This window comes from Mustela putorius, unplaced genomic scaffold, assembly GCF_011764305.1.
Source record: "Mustela putorius furo isolate JIRA1106 unplaced genomic scaffold, ASM1176430v1.1 tig00000738_pilon_pilon_pilon, whole genome shotgun sequence".
Lineage (NCBI taxonomy): Eukaryota > Metazoa > Chordata > Mammalia > Carnivora > Mustelidae > Mustela > Mustela putorius.
The window spans coordinates 7,329,848-7,357,394 of record NW_025421463.1 but is presented as its reverse complement, the minus strand read 5'-3'; the positions used below and the strand labels follow the sequence as shown (position 1 = coordinate 7,357,394).

General features: G+C 60.0%; 1 protein-coding gene across 4 annotated transcripts; it reads right to left on the bottom strand.

Moving 5' to 3' along the window:
* Positions 1–1,501: 1,501 nt before the first annotated feature.
* On the bottom strand, positions 1,502–27,547 carry CARD10 (caspase recruitment domain family member 10). Of its 4 annotated transcripts, none has more exons than XM_045083899.1 (21): positions 27,443–27,547; positions 26,233–26,484; positions 25,249–25,386; positions 23,097–23,422; positions 19,328–19,525; positions 18,187–18,342; positions 17,406–17,531; positions 16,176–16,367; positions 14,860–14,994; positions 14,228–14,343; positions 13,342–13,370; positions 12,740–12,863; positions 7,527–7,686; positions 6,982–7,093; positions 6,290–6,533; positions 6,037–6,106; positions 4,689–4,791; positions 3,499–3,657; positions 3,275–3,390; positions 2,675–2,790; positions 1,502–2,496 (listed from the first exon to the last, which is right to left on the bottom strand). In XM_045083899.1, exons 2-21 carry the CDS (start codon positions 26,465–26,467, stop codon positions 2,262–2,264), a joined length of 3,090 nt encoding a protein of 1,029 aa, XP_044939834.1. In that variant the 5' UTR covers positions 26,468–26,484; positions 27,443–27,547; the 3' UTR covers positions 1,502–2,261. The 4 variants fall into 4 exon arrangements, with proteins under 4 accessions (XP_044939834.1, XP_044939835.1, XP_044939832.1 ...); XM_045083900.1 differs by lacking the exon at positions 27,443–27,547 and adding an exon at positions 27,140–27,253; XM_045083897.1 differs by lacking the exon at positions 27,443–27,547 and adding an exon at positions 26,661–26,887.

The following is a 27,547-nucleotide window of genomic DNA, read 5'->3' as shown; positions in this document are numbered from 1 at the left end:
ATAATAGGAGCTCAAGAAATATTCATTAAATGCAAGAAAGTACCAGAAAAACACAAGAAGATACCAGATGGCTGGTGGATTGCACTGGGCCTTCCATGGTCCAAGCCTGCACTAGGTCTGCGGAGGGAGAGGAAAGTAGAACCAACCCTTTTGAATCACCTTCCTATGGGCCAACCCCGTGCCAAGCCCACTCATGGCCCATCCCCTCAGAATGGCATATCCAAGAGCTGATCCTAGGATTCATGCCACATGGACCAGGGTTCAAATACTGACTGGGCTACTTACTAGCTGTGTGGCTTTGGGCAAGTTACTTTACCTTTCTGAATTTCAATTTCACCATTTGACAAATGAAGACAAACTTAAGATGTGGTGAGGATTAAGGGGTTGAGGGCCTCCCAGTAAAAGCATACCTACCATGGGACCAGACAAAGGCAGCTGCCTCACTGATGTCCCACAATGTCACCCAGACTCATATTCCATAGACCAAGCACTGGTCCATGCACACAGCGAAAAGTGGGGAGGTTCATTTACCCAAATGGGCATTACCCAGTCTCCACACCCAGGAGTGGAGAGGTGGGGACTAGTACTCTGGCCCCGGAGGCCAAACCTGGGCAGCCCCGCCGCCGCTGCCGCCAGCCCTCCCCACCTGCTCCCGGGGCACGGGCCCACAGCCACCTTCAGAGATCCACCATCCTGCCACAAGGCAGCCCATGGCATGGCTAAGAAGTCCCAAGGTCTGGCAGAATCAAGTAGGCTTCATGGAGATGGTATCTGAGCCAGACCTCAAAAGACACTAAGATATAGGCAGCCCCCAACCCTGAACTTGGACTTCCCAGCCTCATCTCCCACCACTCCCCAGGGGGCCAAATTCAACCCATTTTCTGTCTCTGCGGCTTCACTCTGGAGATTCCCTCCACCTAGTAACCCACTCTCCCAAAACCTGCACAGGCTGACCCAAGTTCATCACTGTGACTGAGGGCAGTAGAGGATGACCGAGGACAGCACTTAGGCATATCGGCCTGATAAATACTTCTTGAAGGAATCCCAGACCCTGAGCTGAAGCAGCACCCCTGCAGTGATCTTGTCTGCACTGTCCTCTCGCTGGCAGAACAGTCTTAGGACCTGAATGTGCACAGACGGTTTACTCTGGGTCCCCTGGACTTGGTAACCGGGTGCTTTAAGCCAAGACCATACCCTGCTAGCCTCAGTGTCCCCTCTCCAGGGGATGCTCTTTTGATGATCGGACACAGGCTGAGCTGAGCGTGGAGGTGGCCCATCTGTGGGGCCCTTTTTCGGTCATTCAGGGGCAGGTAAGGTGATGCCAGCAGATGGCGGGCGGCTCTGGGATGAGCCAGGAACGAAATCTGACCCTTCCCATGAGTAATCAGGGGGATGGGGGAGCCTGAGAGGTGGTATCAGCCTGATCTGGGGGTGGGACAAGTCCGGGGAGTGGAGAGGGGGCCCTGCAGCAGGGGAGGCAGGCAAGCAAAACGCCACCAGCTTCTATAACAAACCGTTTAATGTTCCATAACATGCAGATTCTGAGTGAAAAGGGCCCGTTAAAAATCAACAGGCCATACATTCTGGTGACGGAGCAGCCACCTTCTCCCTGCTGTCCCTGCAGAGATGGCGCTGTGAGAACATGGTCCTCGGCGTGCTCCCGGGAACACACGACTGTTAATGCCCAAGGTCACGGGCCGGGGTCTGACATTTACACAGGAGAGAACCACCGATACACAGGAGACGAGAAAACGTGAGGGGCACGGCGGGCCAGGGAGGCCACGGTGCCCATGTGTGGAGGTATACATAAGGAGGAGTGTGAGTGGGGTCGGGGGGGGGGCAGGGGCTCGTGGAACGGGCTTGGGGTTCCTCAGACAGAAGGGAACGAGAACCCAGAAGACCTCAGGTGCCTGCCGTGAGAACCTGGGTTTGTAAACCAGTGCACAGGAGTGAGAGCTCAGATGCTTCTGGGGAGCAAGAAGGACAAGGACACAGACGCGCGCGTGAGACCCGCGAGTGGCATCACAGAGACGGGGGGGGGCACACGGAAGGCCCAGAGCAGCAAGTACAGGGGTGGTGGGAGCTCTACCCCAACGGCTCCCGGGATGGGGGAGAGCCCAGAGCCGGGGGCCCCACGTCTGCAAGTCCAAGGGTCTAGTTAGGCTCAGGATGGGGAGAACCCAGCTCCACTGCAGACTCCTGGGGCCCCGTCGGGGGCTTCGCAGGCATGTGAGGAAGCCGCAGGCATCGGAAGGGGCCCCTCAGGCCTCGCTGCTGCCGCCCCAGCCACCGCCGCTGCCGCGCTCCACCCACACGAGCCGGGCCTGCTCCTGCAGGATGCGGCCGCGCACCACCTTGGCCAGCTCCTCGGAGTGTCCCCACGCGTGCGCCGGCACCTGCACCCAGGAGCAGGGCAGCCCCCACAGCACCTGCTCCGAGCGATGGCACTGCCGCAGCAGCTCCGAGTCCCGGCAGCCAGGCCGGCCCAGCAGACCCCTGCCGAGAGAGCGGGTGGGCCGTGGTCAGAGCCGGGGACAAGGACGGCCGCAGACGCAGAGACACAGCAGGGGGTGGGGAGCCGGAGAGAGGACGGACAGAGGCAGGGAGACACAGAGAGACACAGACATCCAAAGAGAAGGAAAAGGCTGGTCCTACTCACCCCAGCCTTCCTTACCTGACTTCCCGGACATTCTTCTCTGTCACCTCCACGTGGATGACAATGGGGTAGATCTCATTCTGGACCAGCTCCCGCACGCCCCGTGCGCCCAGCTCCAGCAGGCAGTGCTTCTTCTCCGGAGACCAAGGCTATATTTTACTCCAGCCCAGAGACTCGAACCTCCCTGCCTCCACGGGGCCCCTGGGGCACAGCCCCCCATGGGGGCCCCCTTCCCCCTCCACAAGGCCCCCTCTTATGGCCTTGGCAATAAGGTAAGACCCGCAAGGGAAGGCGAGAGGCCTGGAGAAGTCAGTCTCACCCCTACTCCAGACCTCACCCTTGCCATCAGTGGGATGGAGTGAACCCCACCACCACCCCCGTGCCTGGCAGTCCCTGGCCAGCCCTCCAGGTAGCAGTGAATCTGAGATGGGACAGACAGGGGAGATGGACCAGCCAAACACGTCAAGGCTGACCCACATGTGACCAGCCCAGCCATCCTGTTCACAGGTGAGGCAACAGGCCCGTGGAAGGGCAGGGAAGGGCAGGGAGCAGCACAGGCCTGTGCTCAGACTCTAGCCCCCCCAGCCCAGAGAGGTAGCCCCCCACCCCAGCACCTACCTTCCCGACAGACTCCTGGATGGCACGGAGCCTGCTGCCCAGCCCAGGGGTGGCAGGCTGGGCCTTGGGGGCTCCAGGCGCTGCGGATGAGCACTGTTCCTCCCCAGAGAGGCTTTCTGCAGAGCAGCAAGAGGCAGGGAGGAGGGGCCAGTGGGCTGGGCTGCCCTGAATTGCCGCCCAGCCCTGCTCTGCCCTCCCCACCCCTTCCCCGGGCACAGGCTCACCCGCTGGGCACACTTGGAAGTCCAGCCGGGAGTTGGGCAGGTCAAGCAGGTCACGGATGAGCCGGGACGCCAGGCACTCGGGCAGCAGCACGACAGGCCGCAGGGCAGATACCAGCAGTGGCCGCACCAGGCTGTAGGGTCTGAGGCTTCGCTCAGGCTCTGCAGTGGGGTGGTGTACGGAAGAGACGAGGCTGCCCACAGGGTCCTCCTTCTCAGGGTGGCCAGCCGCGCCCATACCCAAAACCCCATCACCTCTTCTTTCCCTTCCTGAGCCCTGTTGCTGCTCCTCATACGTGTGTGCGCACGTGCACACACACACTTCAATGTGCCAGTGATTTCCCACGACCCTCAGGAAGAAGGCCACATCCTCCACCAGGTGACCCAGCCCTGCCAGCGCCCAGACAGGGGGCAACAACACCTGGTCCAGCTGCCTCCAATCACAAGGCCTCCACATGACTTTGCAGCTGCCCCCGCCCGCCCCCACGAGGCAGTATGCCCCCAGGGGAGGTGCCACGGTGTCCCCTGGTCCCCACGAGGCAGTATGCCCCCAGGGGAGGTGCCACGGTGTCCCCTGGTCCAAGCACAATTCGCAACAGAGCTGGCGTTTGGTATATGCTTGCTGTACTCAATGGCCTGCACACACACCACACACAGCCATACCTCAGTGCCTTTGCATGGCTGTGCCTTGTGCCTGAAACAAACTCCTCTTCATCCCTGAAAATCCCACCTCAGACCATCTCCCTTCCAGAGAGTCTTCCCAAACCACCATCCTCTTGCCCATTTGGGCTCCCCCAAGCCCTTCTCCCTGATCTGACCCGAGGCCTCCCCTACTGCCTCCAGAAACCCACTCTGGGGTCTTGGTGGCGCCCGCCAGCACACAGCCATGAGAGGCGCAGTTCCGCCCACTTCGCCTGACAAGAACAATGCCGTGCTCACGTGTGCCCCAAAGTCGCACAGACCCACAATCCCACGTGCACACAGATGCCCCCTTCAACCAGCTCCCTCCACCCTGGTGGCCCACCTCCCCCCTACCCTGCCACCAGAAGCCTCTCAGGCCCCTGGACACCCAGCTCCCCATGGGAAGCTCCACAGCAGGCTCTCTCAGGCCAAAAGGACCACCGGGGGCCCAGGCCTCCCAGACAGACACTCTTACAAGCCGCACGGGGTGTGCCATGGCCACGTGTGCTCACCTGAGCAGGGCTCCGGCAGAAGCGGCTCTGGAGAATCCCCTGACGAGCTTCCCCCGTGTTTGGGCTTCACCAGCCGGAGCTGGTCCAGGGCTCGCTTCTTCAGCTGGGGAGGGGACAGAGGAAGAGGAGCCCCTGAGAGCCAGCTCTGTCCCACCCTCAGGGAGGAGAGGAGGGACGGGACCCCGGGGGCCGGGCTGCCCCTGCTGTCCATGCTCTGCGGAAGCGCTTGGGTCAGCAGGAGAGCCCCCTCCCCACCAGGCCGTCTCCCCGCCCAGTGCAGAGCGCCCCACCCCACCCCAGCAGGTGAGGGCCACCATCCCTGTGGGCTCAGGGAAGCAAGCTTGTCAGAGGCACCTGAGGTCCACCCCCCACTTTACAGATGGGGAAACCGAGGCCCAGCGACCCAAGGAAACTAATGTCACATAAGAGACAAACTTTGGGACTCTTTCAATGAATGAGCAATGTGACCTTGTGTAAGGAGAAAAAGAAGGTCAATAATGACAGCACCAGGGGTACCTGGGTGGCTCAGTGGGTTAAAGCCTCTGCCTTTGGCTCAGGTCATGATCCCCGAGTCCTGGGATCAAGCCCTGCAACAGGCCCCCTGCTCAGTGGGAAGCCTGCTCCCCGCCCCCGCCTCTGCCTATTTGTGATCTCTCTCTCTGTCAAATAAATAAATAAAATCTTAAAAAGTACTAATAATAACGATGACAGCACCAATCACACCAAGAGCCACCAGGGGTCTGGTGACTTCCATGTGACAAACACTGAGGCCCAGATGTCAAGAGCTCACTGAAGCCCACGAGGCAGGCAACATACCCCCCACTTTGCAGATGAGGAAACAGAGCCTCAAGGGTGGGTCAGGTGCTGGTCCAAGGCGGTGCGGCTGGCAAGTGGCAGAGCTGGGACTCGTGCCTGGACAGCCTGGCTCCAGAGCCTGAGTTCTCATCTCTGCGAGCCCCACAGCCTCGAGTTATTTTTACTTCTCTGAGCCTCACTTTGCCCCTACGGATGCCAGGAGGCTCACCCAGCCTGGCCCTTATCCAGGGACCAGGAAAAGGGGTGTGACTGCTGCTCTGTCAAGTGCTCCCAGTGGCCAGGCCGGCCCCTGAGCACCGGGCACCCACCACCTCTCTTCATCCGCCCAGCGCCCCTGGTCAGTGAGCCATTCCTCCATTTGCCTGGAACCCAGCAGACCCCAGCCACATCCAGGGGGAGGAGAGAGGTGGGGGCCTCCCTCTCCTCCTCCCCGCAGGGCTGCCAGAGAACGGAGCCCGGCCTCACCCTTTGGGACCCCATCCCTGGCAGCCCCTCACCCCAGGCCCTTGCCAGGCCACCCAGCACCACTTACGTTACTTCGGGACCCTCGGTGGCGGCTGGAGAACAGGCCCTTCTCCTGAACTTCTAGGAGCTGCTGGGCTCTGTGGGGGAAAATAGGAGGCACGTGTAATGCATTTGTAGGGAGAAAGGGAGCCCCTCCCCTCCAGCCCCCTCATCCTGTCCCGGAGGAATGCCAGGGGTTTGCAGGGAGAGGGGAAAAAAGTCTCCCAGCCAGCTCCTGGCTCCCTGCGGAACCTGTCCCCAGACTCTTAGTTCCGTGTCACCTCTGGTAATTGGGCACAGTGCCCCGGTCGAGGTCCCGCAGCGTCAGGGGGTCAACCCGGGTGCAGAACCACTCTGGCCGCCGCTTGTACGCCGGGTCCACCAGACGCAGGATCTCCTGGGCTTTCACACATAGGGCATGAGGGTCCGCTCGCTCGGGCAGGGAGAGGTTGGCTCGAATATAGAAGGGCTCGGTGCTCAGCCCCTTTGTCCAGGCATCCAGGGCCTCGTGGAAGGACTGACAGGCTGAACGCGGGCAGCAAGGAGAGCAAGAGAAGGATAAAGTCAGAGAGCAGCCTCGGGACACAGACACCCCTTCCGAGGCCTGCGCTTCCACAACCCTATTCTTCCTCTTTCTAGAGCCAGAGTCTGAGGCCAGAGAGGGCAGGGGTCTGCCCAAGGCCACCAAGCCCACTAGGAACAGAGCCAGGACTTGAACCCAGGTCTCTGGACTCCTGTCGAGTGCTCCTTTCACGGTAAGCTCTTACTGAGGATGAGATGGACAACCAGCAAGCGGGACAGCAGTTCGGGAGGGAAAAGCATTGCCAAGAGTCAAGCAGCAAAGTCTTTCTCTCTCTCTCTCTCTTGTGCCTTGGTTGTCCCACCTACACAATGGGCTGGACAAGCCCTCCCTTGGGCTCCCTCCTTCTAGGACCCGGAATCCCCAGTTCCTCCCTGCCCAGGCCAGACTTACCCTTGAAGTCCATCAGGAAGGGGAGCGTGGACACCTGGTTCCAGGGCAAGGTTCTCTGCGGGACCTCACCTTCCAGGCTTGTGCCCTCCAGGCCAGCAGCCTCGGTCCTTGGCTGAGAGAAAACCCAGGCAGGGAAGGAAGTGAGCTTCCCAGGGCAACACAGCTCTGGGGCTGGAGGAAGACTGGGGTGGGGATGACATGTTCCATAATTCTGATGCCCCCATCTGTCAGGATGCCTATCCAATCAGATCCGTCTCCCATCAACGGGACGCCCCACCCAGGCTGGCATATCCCGTCTCTCCCGTATTCAAGGGTGGACATCCGTCCAGGTGTTGTCAGTCTGCCCCACCTCCCAGCCCCTGCCGGATCGGATTTAATTTTCTGCTGGTTGAGGTAAGACAACCAGCAGTGCCATCTCTGAGCCTCCCACTGCTTTGGTCAACACCTCCCCCCCAACATTTGGTGACCCACATTCACCAATCAGAGAGCTCCAGGCCCAGCTAATGTGTTGGCTCCACCCCCAACTCAGAGGGGCGGGATCTCACCTCTCTGGACTCCACCCTGGCGGACCCTGGTCCAGAGAGCACCCTCCGCACGACCGCCCCAGACCAGCTGTCCCCAAGGAACGACAGGCCATCTGGGCCCTTGTCATGGGACTCAGGACCCCCCGGGGGACTCCTGCAAGACACCCGGATGGCCAGAGACCTGGGAAGAGAAAAAGGAGAGGGGAATTTGAGTTCAGTCAGTATAAACGCTCAGTTCAACGTTCTTGGGAAAACCATCACTGCTATCCCCAAAATGTGACATGACTCCCACCCGGGGGCCGCTGCCACTGCTGTGTGGCTAGAACGCCCTTCCCCCTCTTCTCTGCCTCTGCTCTGCCTGCAAAAGCTCAGCTCCGAAGCAACCTCTCCCTCCCAGACCCCTGCACATGGTGAGGCAGAGCTCTTCCTGCAGGACCGAACCACAAGCTCGGCACCTGTCGGGGAAAATCCCCTCGGAACCAGGCTGCTAGCTGGCTCGGCTCCAGCTCCCTAACACCAAACCCAGTGTCTGGCACATGGCAGACGACAAGTTTGTTACGCCCACAGTTGAGGGAGGAAGGTCACCGTGAGAACACAACACAGACCAAAGATGGCTACAGCCGGCTGTGGGAGCACAGAGGAGAACTTCCCGGAGGAAGAGACCTCAGGGCTACACGGTGGTGGAGAAGAGAGGCGCTTCAGGAATAGACAGAGAGGAGGTGGTGTTCCAGGCCGAAGGGCTGGCAGGGGCAGAGGTGTAGAGGACAGAACACAGAATGTGGGGAAGGATTCAGTAACAACAGTATCGATAGCGGCACCGAACGCTTACTGAGTTCTCCCCGTGTGCCAGACGCCACGCTAAGCTCCTTGTCCTAATTAACTAATTTGACATCATGGGAAACAGCTCCCAGAAAAGGCTGGCTGGAGCCGGCCTGCGGAGGGCACAGAATGAAAGCGTCTGGCCTTCCCCTTGTGGGCAGTGGAAACCGCTGACAGTTAAGACAAAGATTCACCCAGATTCCCATCCTAGCGGCGCTCTTCCTGTCCCTGGATAGAACTGGTTGGGCCCAGTGGCCAGCTCAGAGACAACTGCCTGGAATTCCCTTCTGTGAGCTGCACCCCCCACCCCACCCCAGGCCAGAGCATGGGGGAAGAGGAGAGGCCAGAGTGTGCCCGGCCTCCCCACCCGCCCCTGCAACTGCAGTGCACGGAGCCACACTGCCCCCTGCTGCCAGCATGCGGTGAGCAAGGCTGCAAGGACTTTAACCCCATCAGCACCTACGAAGCGTGGAGAACTCTGATGAGGAACTTTGACATTCAGTCTTTCTTGGCTTCCACCCCCTCAAGTCAAAACAAAGAGCCAACCCCGAGGGGCTACGGCTGGACATGGGGGCCAGAGGCATCCACGCTGCCTTCATGGGCCCCTCAGCCCCAGGACTGTCCTGGCTGCTGTCAATGTGGCCCAGCCAGATGGGAGGTCCAGGCTGGGCCTGGCTAGGCTGCCCCACAGCTGGAGACACACAGTCCCGCCGACGCCCAGCATTCACTGGGCCCCAGATTTGGACGAGTGAGCTGGCTGCTTGATTCTGTCCCCACAGCCACAGAGCGGGGATAGTGCTGGCGCCGCCTCCCACCACAGGGGTGGTAGTCAAACTAATACAGAGATGCAGGGAGAGTGTAAACCAGAGGGCTCCAGGGAACACCCAGCTGCAGGCCCAGCCCCCCTGAGGGTTGTGAAACTCACAAGGTCATGGCCAAGGTCATTTCTGATTGGAGTGGCACAGAAAACGTGCGTGGAGTAAATCCAACCATTGTTTGGGAATGTGTACTGGGTGTCTGTCACTGTGGAGTGCCGTCAGGGGAGTCTGAGGGAAGGGGCAGCAGCAGGGATTCTGGGGCCAGGCGGCCTGGGCGCTTAGCCTCTGGTCCTCAGCAGCCCCAGCGGCATCCACCCACCTCACGGTGGGACTCAGTGACTCAAACTCGGAGCACTCAGAATGTAGCCGGGTAACACTGAGAGCCCAGGAAGACTTGGACACCTACTGTCCTCAGGTGTGGCCCCCACTTTCCCCACCTGTTCCAGGCCCACAGACAACCAAGCATCACGGCTTCCCCAGTGGAGAGCCCACCCAGCAGCCTGCACTCAGCCCTTCTCATCCCACCTGCTTGCCCCACCCCCACCCTGGCACCCCACCCCACCCCCACAATCCCTCCCAGAAACCCTAGGTTTTCAGGCTCTTCCCACCAACCCGGCTCTGGCACCACCTCCTTCAGAACACCCTTGCCCAACTCCCCGAGGGACTAAGTGACTTCACTGGGGAAAAGGGGAGAATCCACCGGGGAGGTCCCTGCAGCCAGGTCCAAACTGGGTCCCTTTCGGCACCAGGCCTCAGCAGACAAGTACATGGGGACGGGGGATGGGGCTGCCTCCTCCAGCCTCTGGATTCCTGGGTCTCTAGCAACACAGTCGGACTGACCCCAACCCTGCCTGTGAGTGGTAGGAAGGATGGGGGTCCCCATATCCCAGGCCCTTTCCCCAGTGTCTGGTCAGGAGTCGGGTCATAGAGAGAAACTGGGCCAGTGCTTCGCTCTGCCCACTCTAAGCAGTGATGGGCGGAGCAGCCTGGAAGAGTGCTCCCCTGCCCTATGCACGGTGGGAATTCCTCCAGGCAGTGCACATGACTGCTCTGCTCCAGGCCAGGGACCTATGACCCTCAGACTCAAGCCTGTCACATAAATGACCTCATTTAATCCTCCCAATAAGGGCGCCTGGGTGGTTCAGTAGGTTAAAGCCTCTGCCTTCGGCTCAGGTCATGATCCCAGTGTCCTGAGATCGAGCCCCGAATCGGGCTCTCTGCTCAGCAGGGAGCCTGCCCCTCTCCCCCCCGCCTCTCTCTGTGCCTGCCTCTCTGTCTACTTGTGATCTTTGTCTGTCAAAAAAGTAAATAAAATCTTTTTAAAAAAATCCTCATGATAGCTCCATGGGAACCGTCTGTGAGCCCTCATGTAAAGAAGAGGGAAACTGAGGCACGGGGCAGTTATAACTTGACTTGACAAGGGTGGCCAGGCCTGCGGGTGGTGAACTAGACCAATAACATCTCTGGGCAGGGGCAGACAGTGCCAGAGCTTCGGGGTCCACGTGAGCAGTGGGCCTGCCAACGAGCCCTACCCTGACACCCAGCGACCCTCGCCCAGTGCTCGCCCCACTCAGCGCCCCACTTACACTCTCTGGATCTTTCTTGCTATCTCCCCGCCTGCCCAGGTGTCCACCCAGCCTTCACGCTGCACCCGCTGCCCTGGCCTGAGGCCCTAGGAGCCCAGAAGGGGTCTCCTCCTAGGAGACCTGGAGGTTGCAGAGGCCCAGCACACAGTGAGCACGGAGCACAACCACGAGCTGAAAGCAGCTTAGCCAGAAGCGAGGTATGACAGAATCCCCAATTCCACCACCTAGTGGCCTTGGGACAAATTCCTGACTCTCCCTGGGCCTCAATGTTCTCATCTGTATAATGGGACTAAATGTCCCGGCCCTGCAGGGTTCCTGTGGGGACCGAGCAGCACTGTTCCACTCTCATGGGGACCCTGGGGCCCTACGCCAACCCCACTTTACAGAGCCGGAAACTGAAGCCGTGGGAAATATAGAGACTTGCCCAATATCCCTCTGGAGCTGGTGACAGAACCTCAGTGTCCGTTCTTCCCACCATGCTCTGCGCGGTACCACCAGCCCGGGACGCACACACACGTGGGCAGCACCCCGCCCACCGGTCTGGGCTCCCCCCTCCCTCCCCACCCATCTATCCACATCCTTCTCTCTCAGTCCCCCACCCCAGCCCCACTCTGATCTGTGCTCTGGTCCCCCACCAGAACTGCAGAGGTGGCCCCTGGGATCCCGGGCCCCTGGCAGGGGCGGGGCCAGAACCTCCTGCCCCCGGTGCCCCCTGGACAGCAGCCAGGACCCCTGCTGCAGGCCGAGCTGCAGGAAGGGAGGCAGGCAGGAAGGGAGGCACCTCCACCCCTTCCCCCAGAAGCATGTCCTGCGAAGGGAGAAACAATGTAGTCCTGGGCCTGCTGCCGGAGGACCAGAGTGGGGGCGGGGGCCTGGACGAGGGCCTGGCCCAGCTGCTTCAGGCTCCTGATCCTGCTCTGGCCCCATTTCTTGCGCGGCCAGCATTCCCACAGTCCAGCTCTGACGTTCGGTGCTGCCCCAGACCCAAATCTGGTCCGGTCACTGTGGACCTTGGCCCCAGCACTTCCCAGCTGTAGGACCTCAGGCAAGCGCCTTAACCTCTCTGAGTCGCAGTTTGCTCTTCTAGAAAACAGGGATAATCATAACAACACCCACCTCCCTGAACGGAGAGGATGCTGCGAGGCAGCCGGCAGTAACAGCCGAACCTTCGCCACGGTTTCCCGGAGCGTGCAAGCCGAAGTCCACACTTTCCCGCCTGACTCACACCACCAGCCTGACTCACCGAGCCTGTCCCTGCCCCTCCCCCTTGGGCTCCCATCACAGCCAAGCGCAGGGCCCTCCCTCCCTGGACAGCCTCTGGCCTCTGTTCTTCCCCAGCCGCCCTCCCTACCTGAGTTTGAAGGCCACACTCTCAGCGCGGCCTCCTCCATCACTCACCCTCCTGAGACCCACCAGCGAGCCTAACTCAGGAGGTCACCCTTCACCCAACACCGACAAAGCACTTGGCCCGCCATGCATGCTGAACCCATCTGTTTTGTGACTCCCGCCGCAAGTTGCGGCCAGCCCAGCGGCAGGGCTCCCAGGGTGGCCCACCCACAGCGCGACACTCTGCTGGGAGCTCAGAACCAGGGGGATAAGTAACAGTTAACCATTTTCTGAGCAAAGCAGTTAACCATTTTCTGAGCAAAGCAGGGTGCTCTCCCGACACGGGTCCTAGACCCCCAAACACCCACATGCAGAAGAGATCACGGACCACCTCCAGCAGAGGCAACGGAGGCCCCGAGAGAGAAGTGACCAGTCCAGGTCACCCAAAGGATGAGAGGCAGGGACAAGATGTGCATCCCAGGTCTCTGTGAAAAGCCCAAATATTCTACAGCTACGGGAGACTGAGGCTGAGCTGCTACTCCCTCCCACCCCCCACTGCCGCCCTGCTGCAGGAGCCTGACCCTCCCACCACCACCACCCCACCCCACACTGAACCCCCACCACCCCATCCATACCCCCACACCCCACCCCCAGCCCAGCTCCACCACCCAGGCAGCCATAATACCTGTTGATGAGATCAAGGCCACAGCCTCTGGCCAGGGGGCCGTCTGGCTTCCCCAAAGGCCACACGCTGTCGGAGGACGAGGACGAGGAGAGGCCAGGAGACCAGGGCTTAAGCGTCACACTCCCTGGTTGGGGGGGGGGTGGGGCGGAGAGTGAGGTTCTGGGGTGCCAAGCCAAGAAACAAGGGCAAGCCAGGGATCATGAGAAGGGGGTGAGCCCCTTGAGCTTGGGGACTGCCCAGGACCTTGGCAGGTTTGAGGCCCCAGAAGCACACTGGACCCGTGGGGCTCAGGGCTGGGCCCAGGCTGGCCAGGGTGACCCTTCGGTTCCCTGGGAGAGGACGGATGGTGGGCTGGAACCAAGGAACCCATGTACAGCACAGCCAGGCGTGGGAGAGAGGAGTAGGCCCAGGCTCTGGGGGAGCAGCGTGTGGCCCAACTCCACAGGGTCCTCCCAAGTAGCCTCCCTGCCTGGCCTGGGCACAGTGGGGCCTTGGGAAGGGGGGCCAAGGGCAGAGCTGGCAGTGCAGGCCTCAGGTGGGCTGGAAAGCCACCGCCTTCCCCCAAGATGAGCCCTCTCCACGGAGTCCCCGAGGGTCATTACCTGTGATGTCTGACATGCTGCTGAAGGACCTGGTTGGGGGGGAAAGGAGGGAGCTGAGGCACGGGGGCACTCTGCCCCACTCCCTCCTCCATGCGCCCTGGCCCCGGAGGGGTCCTGCACCCCCTGCAGCTACAGCCAAGGCAGGGGTCCCAAGCACAGGGCAGTTGTGCCAACCGGCCCCCCTAAATTCACAGGGCAAGAAGCTAACGTCATGACCTCCGCCTGCCCCATGTCCATCCCCTAGAATGTTCCCTGGCCTGGCCTGGAACGCCACCCCCTCCTGGAAGCCTCCCCTGACCTCTCACCCCCTCGACTCACCCCTACTCTCTGCCTTTGTCATTCGTGTCGCCCAGATGCCTATCAGTCAAGCCCATGTCGATCACAGCCCCCCATGCCCAGCATCCATGAGGGAACAAATCAAGAGCAACTTACCCGGAAAAAGCTATATACCACCCCTGCCCTCGGTCTTGCCACCAGCAGACACAGCCTGAATTTTCGGGACCCCGTTTGCGTTCCCAACTGAACGTGGGGCTTGGTTCTCCTGCCTGAGGCTCCTGGCCCCCTGGAACATTCTCCTCATCCCCTAGTCCTAAGCGACCTAGGCTTCCCCCAGGGTTTAGTATCACTGAGGCTCGCCCTCCAGGGGCTTTCTTGCCACGGTGCTCAGCAGGGGCCTTTTGGCCTCGTCTCAGCCCCAGGCCTGGGTCACGGCTGTGACCCCTGAGACCTACGTCCCCAGCACCCCAGCCATTGAAGAGCAGTCAGGGGAGGCTCGGGCCCAGCCCTGACACCGGCGCTGGCGCTAGGGATTCTGGGAGACGGCTGTTCTGAGAAAAAGCAGCAGCACCTCCCTGAACCTCGACTGATTTCTCCCCATCCTGTTTACCTCTTTGGGGGTGCAGGGTCCTCCTCACGCTGCCGGCGGAGGATGGAGCCAGCGCTTGGGGGGAAGGGCAGGATGGAGAGCCGGTTGATCTCCTTCTCGCTGTCAGTGGCCTCCTCCTGCCAAGGGCCACAACAGGGTGTAGGTCACCTCCACGATGCCTACTTTGTGCCCATTCCATAGGTGACAAGTGGGGCCCGGGGGGGGGGCTCTGCCAGAGTATGTCGGGGGTCCCAGCACCCGGGCCCAGCACCGAGCTGGCTCTGGACAAGCTTGAATAAGACACTTGGCCTTGGGGCGCCTGGGTGGCTCAGTGGGTTAAAGCCTCTGCCTTCGGCTCAGGTCATGATCCCAGGGTCCTGGGATCGAGCCCCACATCGGGCTCTCTGCTCAACAGGGAGCCTGCTTCCTCCTCTCTCTCTCTGCCTGCCTCTCTGCCTACTTGTGATCTCTGTCTGTCAAATAAATAAATAAAATCTTTAAAAAAAAAAAAAAAAGACACTTGGCCTTCAGGGGCCTCCACGTCCACACGTGTGAAACAGGACTGCTGGCAAACTGGACAGCACTCCCCATGTTAGTAATTACATGAAGTGAACACTCTTAGCGTCCACGCACAGGGAGGGCAGTTGTCTTACCGAGGTGTGGGGCTCGGATCCCCCCATGACAGCCACCTCCCCGGCTGCTTCCGGGCCTCCCAGCAGCGGGGGGAGATCGCTGAGGCTCCAGGTGCTGCTGAGGTTGGAGCACAGGGAATGGGAGGAGGCACAGGCCTGAGAGAGGAAGCGGGGAGAGGAGGTGAGCAGGGCGGGGCAAGGGTCAGCCAGTCATTTACTGAATGCTGGGAACAGGGACACAGCAGAGAATGAGACAGCTGGATCCCTGCCCTCGTGGGAGCTCACAGACAGACTGTAAACAAGCAGGCTGACTAAGGAAATAACCCCAAACTGCCAAGAGAGCAGGGAAAGAAGGTGCCCAGGGTGAGGAAGGCATTCAAAGGGCCCACCCTACCTGGGGGTAATGAAATGCCTCCAGAGAAAGTGTGGTTTGAACTGAGGACTCAAGGGTAAGTAGATGTTAAGCTAATAAAGTTGAGGAGGATTGTCTAGGCAGAGGGAATGGTACGCACAAAGGCCCTGGGGCAGGACTGTGACACCATCCAGAAATGAAGCGATGTGACCCAGAGAACAAGGGTAGAGGAGGAAGGGGCCCACATTTCAGGTCTCTAGGGTCTGATAAGGGGCTCTGTTTTTCCCGAAGCAAAAAAGCCACTGAGAATTTTAAGTAAGAAGGGACAGATCTATGCTTCCTTTGTTCTATTCCTCCAGGCTCCATGCATTAAACACAAGGCCAAGGGAACATCTTTAAGCAAACCCAAGACAGGAAATGGCAGAGCTGCGACAAAGGTCTGAGGACTAGTATCTGGTTGAAAGGGTACTGGCTGGCTGTGTGACCTTGGGCAAGCCCTCATACCCTCTGAGCCCCATACAATGAGGGACTTGGCCTAGCTGGTCTCTGAAGGGCTTTCAGGCCCTCATGAAGCTGTACTTCTCCAAGTGTACACAAAAACAAACTCCACTATTCCTAGTGCCCCGGGAACAACCCCAGAGACTTGGAGACACACATACCCCTTTCCCACTCCCTGATGTACCAACCCACACCCAACCCCGCAGAAAGCTCCACCAGACCTGCATATTCTCTGTCCTGCCCAAGAGCTCCCTCCCAGACCAGCAAGTTCTTGACCCAGACGGCTAGGGCCCCAGGCGGAGGGCCCCAGCCAGAAACTCACATATTTCCTCCCGAGCTCAGCCAAGGGTTCCCACTGGGGTCCTGTGGAGGCCCACCCCCAGGGCTGAGGTCTCCCATCAGGTCCCGCATGTTCCCAACCCGGCCAAGAACTCCAGCCAGGACCCCAGCTTTCCCACCAGCACCCCCGTAGCCTGACCCTGCTCACCTTGAGGCAGGGGCCACCCTGGACCCGCTGCAGTTGTGCCTCCAGCAGGGCCTTGGCGCCCTCCAGGCTGGTGAGCGAGGTCAGCAGCTCGTCCCGCTCAGCCTCCAGGCCCCGCACCTGCTTGCGGTACTGGTCCTTCTCGATGAGGCTCTGGGAGTACTGCAGCTGGATCCGGTCACGGCTCTGGATGGCCTAGGGAGAGCGGGCGGGGAGAGTGAAGGGGCCGCACTCGCCCACGGGGAGGGTGGCGGGAGATGGGGGACAAGACCAGCAGCTAATATACAGTAAGCCCGGGGCTAAAGATCAGCTTGCTTAACCTTCCCACGAACTTTCCAAGGTGGACGTTGTCTTTATTCTCACTTTCCAGACCAGCCCACCCAGAAGGGACAGAACTGGGGTTCAAACTAGGCGGTGGAGGGGCCGAGTCTGGGCTCTTACTGTCTCCCAAGGGCAACTTCAGCGTCTTCGAGGAAACCCACCACGTGCCCCGGGCTTTACTCACAGCATCTGGGCTAGTGGATGAGTTGGGATTCAAACCCAGCACCCCGCACCCAAAGCACTTGTCCCCACCGTGAAGACTGGGATCCCTGGGAGCTGAACCATGGCCGTACCCTGCCCCCCAATGCCTCAGAGGGAGTGGGGGCACCAGAGGGGTGCAAGGTCCTGGGCCGGCTCCAGACCACAGGGTGGGGTAGGGGGGCACCTGTACTTTCACCACGCCCACCAGGGGGCCCCAGGCTCCTTCTAATGCAGACTTCAACTCCTCCAGTGGGATTCAAAACTTGGGGTAAGGACAAAACCTGCCCTGCGCCCTGCCCTACGTGGGGAGCCCTCCACAAGGAAGGAGCGGGGCCAGGAGGAGAGAGCCTCCCTGTGGCCTCGGGAGATGAAGGCCATGGGATCCAGGGCCCAGGATTTTCTCGGGAATTTCTTCCCTGGCAAACATTTCCAACGCCTCCCCATGTGGGCCTCGTCTTTGACACAAACGGAACAAGGGGTCGAAAACGACGAGTGCGGGACCAGCTCTCCTGAACAGGGAGCTCGGGTGAGGCAGCTGTGTTCAGGGGCCAGGGCTGATGGCTCTTGAGGGCTTATGGGCGAGAGTCTGTGCTTCTGCGAGCCTCCTTGCCCTGCCCCGGGAAAGTCTCCAGCTTCAACCCCAGCCCCACTTCTCTGCCTTCCTCCCCCCCTCACCGCCCCCCCCCCACGAGAACCAGCGGCCGGCCCCACCTGGTCCCGCTCCTTCTCGAGCTCCTCCAGCTGGGCCAGGACCGTGGCCATGCGGTGCTTGTACAGGTCGCAGTCCTTCTGCAGCGTGCGGTGCTTCAGCCGCAGGTCCTCCATCTCCTGCAGGTACTGCGGGGTGGGGCGGGGTGGGGCGGGCCCCGTCAGACCTCAGGGCGGAGACCAGCCCCAGCTCACCTCCTGAGCTCACCGGCAGGTGCCCAGCGGGTCCAGGGAGAGAGATCAGAGCCTCAAGCACAAGAGCCCACCTCCCCCGCTGGGTGGCCTGGCCCGCAGACTGATTTCCCCTCCCCGGGCCCCAGTGGCGTACCCTGTCAAACAGGGAGAATCCCAACAACGAAGTCTCCCCCCCCCCCCCCCCCCCAACCCTGGCCGCATCCCATCTAAACAGGGATCTGCCCTGCCGCGCGGCTTCTTGCCCGGCGCTGACCCTCTGCGGCGGCGCTGACCCTCTGCGGCGTACAGTAACGGACTCGGGATCATGCACACAGAGGACTGTGGGTCTCCCCTGCTGGGATTTGCCCTCTACAGGGCCAGAAACCTTTGTTTTGTTGGCGGCTGTTCTCAACATTCGAGAACAAACGAATGCACGTTTCTTAGCCCAGGTGCCTGGCACACAGCGGACACTCAGAGAAGGTGGGCTGCAGCCCAGCGCTGAGGCCCAGCCCCCTCCCCTGCCCAGGAGCCAGGCTGTGAGCAAGGAGGACCGAGGGGACAAGGCCGAGACAAGGCAGGGTGGTGGGGGAGGGCACGAGGGCAACATTACCTTGTCCCGCAGCTCCTCGGCCCACTGCAGCTCCCCCTGGACAGCATCCAGCTTCTGGCACAGCTCCTGCCTGCTGTCCTGAGCCTCCCGCCAGTCATGCTCCAGGATGTCCAGGAGGATACGCTCTGAGCCCGGGGCCCCCAGCCTGCTCGCTTCCTGAGGGTCACAGTTCAGAGGCCGCCTCAGCCTCTCGTGCAGGGCCCACCATGACTGGGACAGGAGAGAGGGGGACACACAGCCCTCCGCCCTCAGCCCCGCCCCACTCGCTCTGCCACCTTGGCCAAGAGCCTTGACCTCTCTGGACCTCCACTTCCCCCGTCTGCAGAATGGGTGCGGCCCAAAGCCCTGCACACCCTCCAGGGAACATCTGGGATGGAAATGAAGTAAGTGTATGAGGGCGTGCTTACACAAGTTGGCCCGGATTTTATTCCTGAACAAGAACCAGGCCCGTTCGCTCTTGCTCCAGCCCCCACCCACAGCCCAAGGCAGCAGATGGGCCCTATTTTCAAAGTCTGTCCCCAGCCCACTGACAAGGGGTCTTCACAGGGGCTGAGCCTGGCCCAGGCAGGTAGACATGGGCCTGAGATACAGCCCCCAGATCCACACCCCAACCAGGCACCCCAACCTTTTTTTTTTAAACATTGTATTTATTTATTTGACAAAGAGAGATCACAAGTAGGCAGAGAGGCAGGCAGAGAGAGAGGAGGAAGCAGGCTCTCCACGGAGCAGAGAGCCCAATGAGGGGCTCGATCCCAGGACCCTGGGATCATGACCCGAGCCGAAGGCAGAGGCTTTAACCCACTGAGCCACCCAGCCGCCCCTGGGCACCCCAACCTTGAAAGACAAGAGAGGCCTGGCTCCCAAGCAAGTCCCAGAGTCACCCAGACCTCTGGAGTCTGATCCTTTCCAGGATCACAGACTCTACCAATCTGAGGAAAGCTGCAGGCCAATCCCCAGAAAAATGCTCACACACGAAATCAGGTGCACCGTTTTGGGATGTTTGGACACTTCCCGGGGCCACTCCCAGACCCCAGAGCAAACACCCAGGGAGAGCCGAGCACTAAGGACCCTCCACTCAGGGCCCCCACTCTGGAATCCTCACCCTCCGGGCCCCGTGGTCCGACCCTCCCGCCCCTCGCACCTGCTGCAGGCCTTCCTGAAGCTCCCGCAGGGACGCAGCCAGCCGCTGGTTCTCGGCCCGCAGCTCGGACACCAGTTCCACGCCGTCCGGCTCCTTGTCCTTCTCCTTGTCCTCAGCCCCGGGGGGCGGCCCCCTGGCCCTCCGCAGCAGGGCGCACTCCTCCTCCAGCCGGCTCACCTGCAGCTTCAGCTGATCTACCTGCGGCCCAACACTCGGATCAGCCCCAGGAGGGACACGGCCCAGGGAAGGGCCACCAGCAAGGCCACGGGGAGAGAGAGCGCCCTCTCCGCTCCCACTGCCATCCGGGTTCCCTGAGCAGGAGGAGCCCTCCCTGGGCGGGTCTATGGAGAAGGGACAGGCTGGGCAATGACCACGCTTCAAGGACTCGGGGGCAGGTGTAGCGACCCCCCCCCCCCAAACAGGCTCTCCTGTCCCACAGCTGGAGCACAGGTGATCCAGCCCCAGGGCCCCATGCGACAGAGGAGCCAGGCTACACCAGGCACAGGGAGAGCCAGGGTCTGGGCCTAGCTCTGCCTCTACTTCACCATGACCTTGGGCAAGTCATAGCCCCCTCTGTGCCTCAGTCTCCTCACCCATTAGATGGGCGCCCCCTTCCATGCTCCTGCTCCACACCCTCGCTCCTGAAGTCACTGCAAAAATGCAACAACACGGTCGACAGGTAGACGCCTTCAAACAGTCACAGGCTGGCTTTTGGACTGCCAGGGATGGGACAGTGGCTATCTTCACAGTCTTTGCTAAAACCCCAGAACCCCAACCTATCACCAGCTGAGTGTGCACAGTCGGAAGCCGGCCCAAGAGGATGGGTGGGCAGCCGCACAGTGGCCTGGCCAATGGCGACATGCGGGCCTGGCCTGCCTGCTGGGTGAGGAGAGCACTCAGCCAGAGCTACTTCCCAGGTGGGATCTGAGGTGTCTGGGCAGTGACAAGGGCAGCAGCAGGTGCCAGGCCACAAAATGAAGTCACTGTCGGGATAAGGACGCAAGGACCTCCGGCACTTGGCACAGGCGCGCGGACGTCTGGTGTCCTAGGAGGGCCCTGCGCTCTCCAGGAAATGGCGGGTAGCCCCGCACCCCTCAGAGCCGGGCATGGCCGCATACACGCACACACGCGCACATACACACACGCGCACACACACACGCACGTGGGTCTGGATGCTGGGTCAGGCAGCTCCACTCCTCCTCCACAAAGGACTCAGAAAGAAATTCATGACTCTCACATTCCTTTCCCCTCACAAAACATGCTTTGTGAACTGCCAGAGAAAGACAGCGGCTAGTTACAAGGGCAAGTGTAGTCACACCCTCTCCAGCGAATCACAACCACACACCACGGCCCTCCGGGCCTGCCCCGCGGCCAGCAGGCGCCCCCGATGAGCTCAGAGGACAGGCCACTTGGGAGTCTCCCCCCGCCCCCGCCCAAACACCAGGAAACGTGGACGTACACACTCACTGAGCACAAAATTACAGCGTTTGGGCCTGGAGTTTATGTTGCTCAGAAATAAGAGCTCATTAAATTTGCACCTTATAAAACACAGTATTAAATCACAGCCACCACACACCTGCCCGTGGCGGGAGGGGACCCAAGCGGCCAAGACAGGCGCTGTTGGCTGTTCTGTTCATTTCCACCTGAGACACCTCTCTCAACTTCGTGGCAGGAAAGCTCCAGAAAGTTAAGGCAAATTGACGCAGGCTGCCTTCAAAGAAAATCCTATCTACTGATCGAAGTTCATTCCTTGCCCTCTAGCCCCTAAAGTAGAGGAAAGCAGTCACTAACCGCCCAGGGGCAGATGACCCCGCCCAAGGGGGGGGACCTACAAACAAATGCGCTGCTAATCCGGAGATACACAGAGACACCCCCAACACCTCTTCTTCATCCCCTTACCCCACCCCTGGAGACCCCAGACAGCTGTAAACACACTCACACACACACACACACACACACATACATACATACACACACACAGCTGCCACTTCCAGGGCCCCAACTCACAACTACACCCAAGCCAAAGACGAAATAAGCCATGCCCCTCCCCGGGCCGGTGGCCGCCCCCCGATCCGCTCTGAGTAGCAGACCCCTTTCTTCCAGGAAATCCTCACAGCAAACCCCCGCACCCATTCCAGGAAAAGCAGACACGGTGAAGAATGGGGGACCCTCCGCCACCCCCAGTGGCAGCTGACAGCAAAGTCAGAAATCCTTCACTCTTAGAACCAGGGGAAAGTGCTCCAACCAACCTCTCTGGGCCTGTTTCCTCAACCAGAATCAGGGGCGTTCCCAGGGTGCCCCCAGCCCCAGCCTGGCCCGGTGGAGCTGCTGTAGAAGTCCGGGAGAGCTGGTGCTGGGCAGACACAGAGAACCGTGCATGAGACGGGAGGCATGGCACCGCGGGTCTAGCAGCCTCTTCCGCAACCTCCCGCAAGGACGAAACGGCAACTAAGGCACAGGGAGGGAAGCCTTGTCGGGGCCACCCTTGGCTCCATCTGCAGCCATTCTGCAGGCCTCAGGCAGCCCCATCGCAGGCCAAACACTGAGCAGTCTGTCCCCTCACACCCTCGCATCGACCACCTACACGCACACCCGGCAACTCTTCAACGAGTGGCCTCAATGCCCCGATCAGGATTCACTCCTCCCCAAACATCAACCCACCAGCACGCGCGGCCACAGGCTCTGGCACTTACAGCATCATGCATGCCACCCATCGTCCTGGGGAACCCGCCACACACGCAGCACCCCAGCAACAGGGGGCTTCAAATCACACCATCAGCATCCCCCTATCCCCCCGCTGGTAGACCCCATACCGTATCGCTGGAGAGAGCCACTGGCACTACTAAATCCTGGACTAGCATTTGCTTACTACACCCTTGGGACGAGTCTCTGCAGCAGTAACACACCAGCTTTAGCCCCGTGCTAAGTCCCAGTAAAAGCGCCACAGAGGCAAGGCTCGGCTTCTCAGCCTAGACAAGGCACAGGTGCATTTGCCGCCAGGAGGGAGCAGGTGAGATGGCCCCTGGACGGCAGCAGGCAGAAGAGCGTCACCGGGCAGAGGCCAGCTCGGGTGCCAAGCCAGGGTGTGTCACTTCCCAGCTCTGGGACCTCGAGCCAGCGCCCCCACAATCCCAGCCCTGGTGCCTATGTTTCAGAATGAAATCTGGTGCTTGGTGCCTCAGCAGGACAGCACGACACGGCGTGTATAACCTGGGGGAGTGGCACACAGCCGCACTGAACCACAGCGGTCGACAACACTGGTGTGAGCTTAGCCAATGGTGCCAGGCCATTGTGTGTCTCAAACTCTGGGTCTTAAATTCCTGGAATCCGCACTAACCAAGGCTGCTGCTTCCCCTCGGCGCTTAGTGACATCTTGAGCTAGGTAATGTGTGGCTGTGGGGGTTGTCCCGTCCACTACATGCTGCTCGGCAGCACCCCGGAGCTCCACCCACAAGAGGCCAAGGGCACGCTCTCGCTGTGATGACGGAACACGTCTCCAGACGCTGCCAAATGTTGCTGGGGGTGAGCAAAGTCACCCTCCACTGAGAACCACCATCATAACTCAATAAAATCAGTGCTACCAACATTCCCATGTTACAGATGAGGAAACTGAGGCACAGGACACAGAAGGGACCTGTGCCATGGTCTGAGGGCTGGCAGACAGTGGCTCACGGGACACAGGCCGGCTACCACAGGAAAGGTCAGTTTTTGCAAAGGTGGTCTTTCCCCAGCTTCCCCACTCTACCCCACTCCCCTCCCCGGGGCCTACCGCCAGCTGCAAGTCCCGGCTGCGCAGCACAGCAGAGTTCTTCTCCTCGCTGAGCTGTGCCAGGCGCATGGCAATCATGTAGTTCTCGTCCTTGAGCCGCAGCAGCTCCAGGCTGCCCGCCTCCCAGTCCTCCCGCAGCCTCTGGCAGCGCTCCTGCGTCTGCTGCTGCTCCCGCAGCCGCTGCTCCAGTCCTGCCCGCTCCTCCTCCAGCACCCGGCCCCGAGCCTGCAATTGCTGCTCCCGCTGCAGCTGGCTCTTACGAGCCTCCCGCAGCCGGCGCACCTCTGTCATCAGGAACTGGGTCAGGCCTTCCGGCCCCTCCTCATCTGCCAGGGACAGGGGAGAGAAACGTCAGGTCAAGCAGGTAAAATCCAGGGGGACAGGGGCCCACACAGAAAAACCCAGACCATAAAAACACTAGGTGGAAATTTTGGAATGCAGTTTTATCATTCTGGAGTGGAGAAGGCCTTCCTAATCAAAGTACAAAATCTAGAACCTATAAGAAAAAAGATGAACAAACCCATATAAAAAAAATTTTAGGGGCGCCTGGGTGGCTCAGTGGGTTAAGCAGCTGCCTTTGGCTCAGGTCATGATCTCAGGGTCCTCGGATCGAGTCCCGCATCGGGCTCTCTGCTCGGCAGGGAGCCTGCTTCCCTCTCTCTCTCTCTGCCTGCCTCTCTGTCTACTTGTGATTTCTCTCTGTCAAATAAATAAATAAAATCTTTAAAAAAAAAAAAGTTTAACTTCTGAACCATGTAAGAAAAGATGTAACAAAAAGTTAAAAGATAAGCAGAACAGGAGAAAGTGTAACAAACATAACAAATGACTCAAAGCCACAATATGTAAACAGCTCCTACAAATCAATAAGAGCTATAAGAGAAAAAAAAAAACAGACAAATCCATATAAAAATTTTGTAAACTTCTAAACAATGAAAGTTCAAACAAAAAAAGTTCAAATGTAAAAAGCATAGCAGGAGAAAATATGACAAATATAACAAAGGATTTGGAGCCACATATACAAAGAGCTCCTACAAATCAAAAAGAAAAGAAACCAACTAAACATATGGACAAAAACTAATGAGCAAGTTTCAAAACAAAGTTGGTTAATAAACAAAGAAAAGGACACTACAACTCACCAACAATAATAATGACAATTATAATTTTAGTAACAGTAGCTATGAACATTTGGCTTCCTTCTTTGTACTAAGTAAATATAATAATTTACTTAACCTCATGACAAGAGCATAGGGTACTGTTATTACAACCACTTGAAAGACAAAAAAACTGAAGCCCAGGAAGGTCAAGTCATTTGCCCAAAGTTTACTCACTCCTAAGCCGTAAACTACATCTCTCAATAAGAGTACAAATTTAAAATAAGGTATTTTTGACATAGGAAACTATAAAAAACATTTTTAAATGATCCCCAGGATTCACGAGGGTACAGCAAAATGGGCACTCATACCCTGTTGATGGGATGAACGCTGATTTAACACTTCAAATACGTATAGTCTTTGAGAAATCTTACTTCCCAGAACCTCTCCTCCCAAGACACCCATTTGCACAAACATACACATACAAAGATGTTCCCAGCATCACCGGTAAATGTTACAAAATGAGAAACAACCTGGATTTCCATGAACAGAGGGTTCGTTGAATGACTTACGGCCCTTCACTAAGGAACATCTCCAGTCATTTCAAATAAATGCACCAGATGTGCTAGAATTACTAAAATCAGTTTTCAGGAAAAGTGAAAAACGGAGTAACTCAAGTAGTTACACCTGTGAGTGTGTATGTTTGTGTGTGTGCAAATGCAAAGAAAAAAGAGACTCACCAAACTGTCACCAGCAGAACAGAGCTGAAGGAAGAAGTAAAGATCTTTTAAAGTCACCCAGAGTGTCAGAATTACTTACACAGGAAACTGTAAACCCTTGTAGGCCTGACACACGCGCGTCCGAAAACAGTTTTAGGGGGAAAGGGCCATGTTAAGTGTGCAGGCTCTGAACTCAGACTAAATTGGGCAAACTGCTTTCAGTCTCTCCATGCCTCTGTTTCGCCATCTGTTCAACAGGGATTATGGAAGCGCCTCCACGACAGGGCTGGGGTAAGGAACCTCTGCATGGTTGCCCGAGGCCAGCACCTACTGGGGACTCACCAAGGATCATGGAGCAGCGCTGGGCAGGTTCCTGGCCTGTGAGCAGCGTGAAGTGTTCAGGGTAGTAGAACTCCAGCGATTCCAAGAAGGCCTCATAACCCCTCTTGCCACGGCAGCGCAAGATGTCCATTAGGCGCCCTGGGGAGGGGCAGGGGGAGTGCCCCAGGGTCAAGTTCAGGGCTTTCCCCAGGACCTAGCTACTTCCTCCCCCTTTCCCACGCCATACTCCAGAGCCCACATTCCTCAGACTTTTTATTTGCCCAGACTTTTGAGCCAGTGACACACACAGGGGCTTGTCTCAACACATCAGTGGGCAGTGCCTATCTGCCACAGCCAGGAAAGCCAGGACCCTCCTGCTAGGGCACTTGCCCTAGGAGCTCTAGGGCTCCCCAACCCCCAGCCTGCTCCCCCCCCACACACACACAGATCTGGGGCCAGCAAATACTCCCTGCCTTTTCAGTGGCACACATAGAGCCCCCTCTACCCCAAACACAAAGGAAAATACTATTATTTCTCCCAGCGGTCAATGCCTGAAATTCCACCACTAAACCCTCATCCCTCTGCCAGCTCGCTCTAGTTCAAAGACACACCCTGTGGGAGAGGGCACCCTCACCAAGTCTGATGGCTCTGAGCACTTAAGGAAAAGCGGCTCTCCAAGGAAATGTGTGCCACACAGAGGAAGAGGGCAGAGAGGACCCAGGAGATCAAAGAGCTCAGGAAGGATGGCAGGAGGTCCCAGATCTAGCCGGCACCCGCAACCACATCCACCTCCCGGCTCTAAAGTGGGCCCAGGAAGTGGGAGGAAAGTCCAAGAGAGATAAACCCCAGATGTCCGAGTGGGCACCACACACCCGCTGGATCACAACGGTGGTTCAGCGAGAGGCGGGATGGTGGGCACCAGAACCCCGGGCCTCGAGCGCCAAGGCTCCGTGCGCGGCGCTCAGCCCCGGTAAGGCCCGACCCCGCGCGCCCCCCGAGGCTCACCGGTGCGGTTGACACGGCACGGGAAACGGTAGGTGCTCAGCACCTCCTCCTCGTCCTGCTCGTCGATGACCCGGCACTGGCGCAGATAGGGCGTCAGCTTGGCCGGGTTCAGGGCGCGAGTCAGCCGGTGCCGGACGCCCTCGATTCGCTCCCACAGAGCGTCCTCCTCCGCCTCGGACCCGGAGCCGGCCCCAGCCTCCTCCTCGGCCTCCCCAGCCTCGGCCCCGCCTGGCATGGCCGCGTCCTCGGGCTCTGCGGGCCAGAGGCGCGCGCGGGGTCAGGCGGGTCGCCCAGGGGCGGGGGTGGGCCGGCCGATCCCCTCCTCCGGACGGCGCCCGCGGGACCCGCCGCCTGTCGTCGCCGGAGCCCCCGCCCCGCGCCTCACCCTCCTCGCCGGGCCCTCGCGCCCCGCGCCCCCCGGGACTCACCCCGCACGCCGCAGCCGCCGCGGGCTCCCGGGTCCGCGCTCGGGCGGCGGCTCCGCCGGCGCAGGGGGGCGGTGTCCGCGGCGCCCCGGGCTCCGCCTCCGTCCCCGCGGCCGCGGGGGCTGCCCGGGCCCCCCCACATCGCCGCCCCGGCCCGGGCCGAACGTCCGGCCCCGCCAGCCACCCGCACGTCCGCCCGCACGCCCTGCCTCTCGGCCCTCCGGCCGCGCGCCTCCCCCCCGCTTCCTGTTTCCCGCCGGCGCTCCGGGCCCCGGCCCCCGCGGGGTCCAGGCGGCCCGCCCACACCTGCGCGGCCTCCGGGCGGGGCGGGGGCGGGCCACGCACGCTCTCCCCGGCCCGCGCCGGGACTCACCTCCCCCCTGCCAACCCCGCCGCCACTCGGCACCCGGCGTCGGCTGCCCCCAGCGCCGCAGTCTGCACCGCGGCCGCACGGGCCCGCGTCCCGCCCGCACGCAGCGCACCCGGCACGCGCGTCCCGCCGGCACTCGGCGTCCTCACACGGAGCTCCCACGGCACCGGGATCCCGCTCGACGACGCACACAGCGCAGCGGCTCTGTGCAGAGCCCCACACCCAGTTTCGGTCCTATCTGCTCCGTGATCTGACCGGGAAGCGTGGGGCGAAGGCTCCCGTGCTTACAGAACCCCAGCGGCCGCCCACATCTAAAGCACGTCCATGGCCCAGCTGGGTTGTGGGGCCACTGGCGCCCTCGGTGTGGGAGCACCGCCCGAGAACACTCGATCCTGATCCCAGCCACGCCTCTGACCTGCTCCTGATCTGGGCGACTGGGCAAGTGCTTGTCCTCTTGGACCTCGGTGTTCCCAAATAGACTTCCAACTCTGTCAACTTCCCTCAAGTTTCAGGGCAGCCT